The 7,373-nt window shown below is 25.2% G+C and overlaps 1 protein-coding gene across 1 annotated transcript; it reads right to left on the bottom strand.

The window, feature by feature from the left end:
- Positions 1–589: 589 nt before the first annotated feature.
- LOC107454125 (uncharacterized) lies at positions 590–6,670 on the bottom strand. The gene is made up of 5 exons (XM_016071195.4): positions 6,218–6,670; positions 4,695–4,824; positions 3,366–3,511; positions 2,226–2,361; positions 590–919 (listed from the first exon to the last, which is right to left on the bottom strand). Exons 1-5 carry the CDS (start codon positions 6,252–6,254, stop codon positions 667–669), a joined length of 702 nt encoding a protein of 233 aa, XP_015926681.1. The 5' UTR covers positions 6,255–6,670; the 3' UTR covers positions 590–666.
- Between the last annotated feature and the right edge of the window lie 703 nt (positions 6,671–7,373).

The following is a 7,373-nucleotide window of genomic DNA, read 5'->3' as shown; positions in this document are numbered from 1 at the left end:
TTAGTTAATCTTAACTTAGTTTTTTCTAAACATTTTCAAAACTAATCAAATGCTTACTTTTAAGACAATATTAAAACTGTTTCTAACAATAACTGCACTATAAAGCAAATATTGGGTAAAACCAAAGTAACTTTAACTATTCACCTAAGACTTCCGCAAAACTATCCTTTGGGGAATTATTAACTTAATTAGAATTCATTTATTTATTTCTCATGAAAAACAAAAATTGCTACAGCATTTTAAATTATTATGAATATTATAAGTTTCATCAAATCATTAAACAGAAGAAAATATTAATGTAGTGAAGTATAATAAAAAATGTCAGAAATATTTTTATGTAAATTAAATTAAAATAATGAAATATTACATAGAAAAAAAACGTTTTATTTGTTCAAGAATCTTTTTATTCATTAACAAATTCTTTTTTGATCAAAAAACCACAGTTTCTCTTTTTTTTAAAAAAATGGTTTTTATTGCCAGTTGGCTATGTTGGCGATATTTTCAAACTAGATGATCTGAGTTTCAGACTCTCCGTCTTTTGAATGTGTACCAGGTGCTATGTAAATTAAATTAGAATAACACAATCATATAGAAAAAACAAAACAATTTTTTATTTGTTCAAGATTGGAAAAAAAAATCACAGTTTCTCTTTTTAAAAAAAGGTTTTTATTGCCAGTTGGCTATGGCGGTATTCATAAACTGGATGATCTGAACTTTAGACTCTCCGCCTTTTGAAGGTGTGCCTGAGGGAGGAAGGATACCATTGCATTTTGGAGAATCGGGTTCATAACCTCTGCAGAATATATCTGACAAGCTAGAAACTGACATGCCAATCAGCTTGTCGCCTTCTTTCAGAACTTCATCTCCACAGTTTGATTTCACTATACCAAGCATGTTATTGTACAATCGTTGTAGACCACTGAAAAAACGAATTTATAGTTAGTTCAGATAAGTTTAAAGAAATGTGCAAGAGTTTACAATAAAGTTCGATACAATAAAGTAAATAATCACAAATAAAAACAACTTGTTTGGGAAAAGCAGTGTATGGAGTTTGCATGCCTATAATAAATAATCAGCACTGTATTTAGCAAATATTTTTGCTTTTTAAATAAATAAAAACATATACAAGTTCTCATGTAATTGGGAAAAGCAATCTGTGGCTTTTAAAGTATTAATTGTGCAAGTTTCAAGTACGATATTGTTCCTAAATGCAAAAGAAAAAAAAAGTAACAATAATAATCCCGTCTTCTTAAAATAGATCCGCATTGATGGTATTGTTAGAGAGTTTATTGTAGGGCTCTCAAGTTCAAAATGAACCTTGCAAAAAATTAATTTTGTCATGAAAAACATGGTGTTTACTACTTTTCATTTTTATCTAGCGCTACGTAAGATTATTCATTTAAAATACATCTGTATATAAAGGTTTCTGAAACATCTAAGTTTATTGGTTTTTGAAACGAAAAAAAAATGTTCTGGGAGACCATACTGTCAAAAAGGAAAATTTTACAAACTTTCATAATTATCTCTGATCTCTATAAATTGCACTTTTATACATTTCACAGAAAATTTTTGTAAAAATATTTATGCATTTAAATAAAACGTTGCTCATAAATAATACAAACTCTTTCGAATGATTTTAGATTGCTTTACTTTTTCAGCATCAAATTACTTATTATCTTGTACACTGATTTCTGAGAATCTTCTATGAATAATATTTTTTTTTCAAAAAATAGCAGAATTGTGCAACTTATTTATAAATTTTTTGTTATTTACATTTTTGTGACATACATATAAGTTGTTGAAAACTAAATAAAGTTTCTTTTCATCATTTTTGCTTTTTAATACACCATTTTTAATCTTAAAAAATTGATTAAGTACAAAAGAGGAAATTCAACAAACTGTAAGAATTTTATATTATTTATATTAAAACAACTAAAGCAATGCTATCTAGACAGTAAATTGTTTTAGATAGAAACAGACGTTACTAATTAATTATTATAAAATCAATTGACTTTACAGAATTTTTTGTTAACACTAACTTGGTGGCTTCCAGCTATACTCATTACTTGTTTCAGAAATTAGTTTTAAACAGCTGTTTGCATGTTCATAAAAATAACAATTTATTAGAGTGTTTTCAATAGTTTCTTTCGACTGAATAGTTTTGAATAGTTTCTTTCAACTACATTATTTGTAAGTAGTTTTTACGATTTTGTAAAGATACATACCAACACATAGTGGGGACTCTTTGTTGGAATTTCGCTTCTGCAGCAGCTTCAAGAGCAGCCATTAAATCTTCTAAATGTGGTTTTACATTATCGGTTGAAAGAGCCTTTTGGAAGCAAGGTGCATGTTTTAGATATACTGAAATGGAAAAGGAAAAAAAAATTAAAAAATATTGAGACTGTTATTTTACTATTCATTATTCCTTTATAATTCAGTATCATAGTATCAAAATAAGATCACTAAAACTGAAATTCAAACTTGAGTTTTTAAATATATCGTTGCAAATAAATAACTTCATAAAAATTCTAAGTACACACCTTAATATCGTGATATTAATGGAAATTAATTTGTCTTTTTCATAAAAATCTGACGCTAATTTCAGACGAACGTGAATCAAGGTTTGAATTATGTAACGTTCACAAAACATTGAGGCACCATTTATGCAATTATATTGCAAAAATAATAACCGCATAGAACAGTAAGTCATTAGTATTTCCAATTACTTTTGTTAATCGTTTGAGTTTAAAATTTAAGCATTTAAAGAAATTATTTAGTATTCATTGCCATTGAAAGTTTGGAGCAATATAGTTATACATCACTTTTTTTCCAAAAAGATCAGTTTCTTATTTTTCTCTCAAATTTTTGATTTTTAAACGGGCTAATTTCTCGCCATTCCTGATCAATTATTGCAAAAATAACTTAATTGTTTCTTTCATCAACCATTGTATATTTTTATGAATGCAGTTACAAATTGAAATTGCTTAATTTCCATAATTTAAATTTTTTTCATGCTATGACTACATTCAATATAATTTTACAGTGCATAAATATAACATAAAATTGAACTGTCTTAAGGCTTTTCGCTCTCCTCTAATTACAGAAAAAATTTTTTTAATGGAATTTGTAATAAATAAATTTCAAGTGTATTTAAAAAATAATTTTGATGAATTTATTTATTATCACAAAGAGGGAAAAGGAGAAACATTCCTTGAGGCAATACATTTTGTAAGTAGTTTCTTTATATACATTTTATATAGTAAGTATTCATATGTATAAACAGTTTTAGAAATAGCTGTATTAATGGTGTGCATTAAGATTGGAAATAATTGTATGAATATGTATAAATAGAAAAATAAACTCACGTGCTCGCTCATCAGTTCCTCTTGAGCAAATTGAATTTTGATATTTCTTGGGTTCTGCCATTAGCATGTCGTAGACTTCTTGGAGTAATGGTGTAAAACAAGAGGCGGAATAATTACCCATACATTCCATACCCTCCTGAACTGGCCTAGTAAAGGGAAGTTTAAATTTTAGATTTCATCTAAGTTACTGTATTATTCTGTACTATACTGTAATTTTGCAGTAAGTTCAGTTAAAATAGTACAAGTCGACAATTTTGTCTTAAATAAACTGCAAAAAAAAATTACTATATCAGAACAAATTCGTATTTTTTCATCAACTAATTTAAAAGGAAAGTTGAAATGTGTGTTAGATTTATGTTTTATTAAATGAAAAAAATAATAAATTAAAAGGATATGTTTATGTTTTTTTCTGTTTCGACGACGTTAATAAGATGTTATTTAATATTTAATTTAATAAAATTATTTTGCATATTGAAAAATATATAATAAAAAATAAACTAAAATACATTGCTAATTGAGATAAGAGCAGACTTAATGCACTGAAAGAACTCAATTGACTTGAACGTTCGAATAATTTTCGATTGCCCAAAACCAATTAAAGTGAACATTATAAATTTCAAGGTAATATTACATTAGCTGACAATGTTATAAACCTATAGCAAGTTATATAAAACTCAAGACGAATAATTTAAATTTCAGGGTAATATTATAAGATTCAAAAGTATGTTTTACGATTTAAAGATGTCTTTAAATCCTAAAGTAATTTAAAATATTAACAGCATAGTATTTTTGTTAAGAAAAAAATTAATAATCGTATATAATAAAATAAAAAATATCGTTAGAGAATTTTTTTCTATAAACAACATATACTTTTAAAATACCAATTAAGTTGTCATAGAGATGTGATTTTTCAAGTTATATAAATACAATATCATTCAGCCTTTACCTCAATTACTAGTTTAGCGTTTTAACCAACAAAATTTTAGTTCACAATGCTAAGAAATATTAACTAAAATTATTGTATTAAATCTTGCAAAACTTTTTGAGGTTCATATTATAACACTAAAAATAACATTTTTGTTTCATTAAAATTTAAATTTCAATATTTTTAGCAAACTATTTTCTCAAAGATGTAGACTAATGATAAAGTTGAGACTTACACCTGATATAATTGCTAAATACGCAGAATATTCCGTGGTAAAATACAAGGGAATATCATTGCACTAAAATAGACATTGTTTCAATTAAAATAGGTATTATTTTAAGTATAAGGGTCAATAATCTTTAACTAAAGTATTTTTCTTATGCAATTTAATGACAGAGACTTACTCGCAAATTCTGTCAAGATCATCATCATTTCCAGGTACTCCTTCTGTAGCTGATAGTAAAACAGTAGCTAAACAAAGATCTACTTCTCTCAAATGGCAACTAGCAGCGTCTGTAGTTTGAAGGGTAACCCCTATAAAAAAATTAAGAAATAAAAGTTACAGATGGTTGATGATGAATATGTATTTAATTTTTTTTTTAATAATTTACTTCCCATTGAATACATTGGGGGATCTAATATTGTGTTTTTTTTTCTTTTTATTTGTCGTTTTAAAGAGTCTATAATAATTTTCTTGAAAGCTATAAAGTCATTTGAACTTTTATCAACAGTAAAAATTTATTTAAACTTTGTAGCTTTCATTGGATTATTTAAACAAAATACATAGTATCCGAGACAATATGAAAAATTTACAAACTTTTGAACTTTAAACCAAGAAAATTAATTAAATATATTTGATGTTTAAAGTCATTTTAACTGCAAATAAATGTTTACTGTAAATTTAATGAATCAATAACTTTAAAATAATGTAACTAATTCATATTACATATTACAGCAAAGAAATTAAAAATTGATTTAAAATTTCAACTTTTATATGACGTGATTTCTGAATTCCAAATGATGGCAGAAAGACGTAGCTGGTTCAAATTTAGTTATGAGTAACTTTGTTGTTTTGAGATTTACACTGAACTTCAAATTTGCAAAAAACATGTTTTAATCAGCTGCGTTGGAAATTTGTTCATGAACGTAACCTGTTTTCTAATAAAAAAAATCTTATTAAAATTAACCAGTGATACATATGTAGGTTGCGTTAAAGCTATAAAAATAAATAATGAAGTTGAATAAAAATGATTTTTATTATAATTAATTTTTAATTTCAGGTATAAACTCTTACAATTTTCCTTCACTGAATGTTTAACTTATAATTAAGATCATAATTAATTTTAAAATTATGAATTTGATTTCATGCAAAATATAGTTTGGTTTATTAAACTTTAAATTAATATATTTCAAAGTAATTTGCAAAAAATAAATATATCTTTTAATATAAATGATAAATATCTTTTTTCTATTGCCATTTGTATTTAATATTAAATTTTACCTCTTATAATTTTCTGTAATTGAATATTTAGCTAGTAATTCAGATTGTTATTATTTTAGATCATATCATTAGATCATATAAAATGCTATTGTTTTATTACAGTTCAATGTTTTTAATTGATCACATAAGAATTAATTAAATAAAAAAATAATTACAAAGCTTAACTAGTGATAAAAATAATATGGAACATTTTGCAAATTAAAAATGACATTTAAAACTAAACATATATGCTAATATAATTTTCTTTTATTAAATGCTAAGCAGGTAATTTTGATTATAATTATTTTTTAAAAAGACAAGTTAGATTTTATATAAAATGTATTTTTGTTCTATTGTATATCAAAAAACTTCATTTTAATTAATTTACTTATAATTATTCCACTTATTTACAACATAATTGTTTAATTAATTATTCTATCAACTTACCCAAAATACACACGAAACCCGTAAGAAAGAGCAACATGTTGATAGGCTATTGAGGGAACTAAAAGGGTCTTCTTATTTAAAAGTTTAACCCTCAAGCCTTTTTATGACTTGCATAAGGAAATTTTCTTGCAGTTGCATCAAATGGTCATCTAAATGAAATCGTCACGTGTCACGTGATATTTCTTTGTTTCATTCTTCCAAACAAAGATTGACAGTAGAAAAAGGGAAAAATTTACTTTTTTTTTTGCCTTTGCCTTTCCTGTTAAAGAAATAAATTATTTGAAAGAATTTAACGAAGCGTAAAGGTAATCAGACATTTATCAGTGTTAGTGTGTGGGTCTAATTTTACGATTAAAAAATGATTGATTTAAAAATTTAAGTTTTTTCTTTTTTAAATTTAATATTTAGAGTTACGAATACGTCATGGACTAACAGAAAATTAAGAATATTCACTATAACTAAACAACCTATTTAATTGTTATGTAAAAATGCAGCATTTTTTGATCAGAAACCCGAAATGACCTATTACATAATTTCGTTTCCTTGTAGATAGTTTTTTTTTTAAAATTTGTTTTACCTCTTGTTGCACTTCATTGAAGAAATAACCAATTATTCCATGATTTGAAGGTTAATTTATACACATATTGGAGAGACTTTTTGGCTTCCAATTCACGTCAGATGTTAACGCCTTGAATAATCAAGTAATTAATGGTTGAATTTCATGCTTGAATGGATAATTGAGTTCATTATCTCAAGTTTTAAGTCTTGATATCTAATCATAAACTATTCTAAAGTCGATTCAGAACTGTGAATTAAGTCAGCAAAACAATTCGTATTAAAAAGTCAGATTCGGTAACTTAACATGATTAGTGTTTTATGATTTATACTATGTATGTAATCATACAATTAGATAAATTGAAGTTTATACAAAAAAAAAATGCTCCTGATTTTAAATTTGTGAAAATGAAAGGTCTAAAGACACTTTATTATTTCAGACATTGTTATTTTTTGATATTTATTACAATAATTACCCTGTTACCATTTTTGGTTGAATTTCTTATGATTATCATCCTTAAATATAAAAGTAAAAATGTACGTTTTGTCTTAAAATATATCTTACTGTATAGTAAGTGGTTCATGGTTAAATATGCCTCAT

The sequence above is a fragment of the Parasteatoda tepidariorum genome, chromosome 2, assembly GCF_982258835.1.
Source record: "Parasteatoda tepidariorum strain Cologne lab strain chromosome 2, Ptep-v5.0, whole genome shotgun sequence".
Classification (NCBI taxonomy): Eukaryota; Metazoa; Arthropoda; class Arachnida; order Araneae; family Theridiidae; genus Parasteatoda; species Parasteatoda tepidariorum.
Note: the sequence above shows the minus strand (reverse complement) of the source record. Positions and strands in the feature narration are given on the sequence as shown.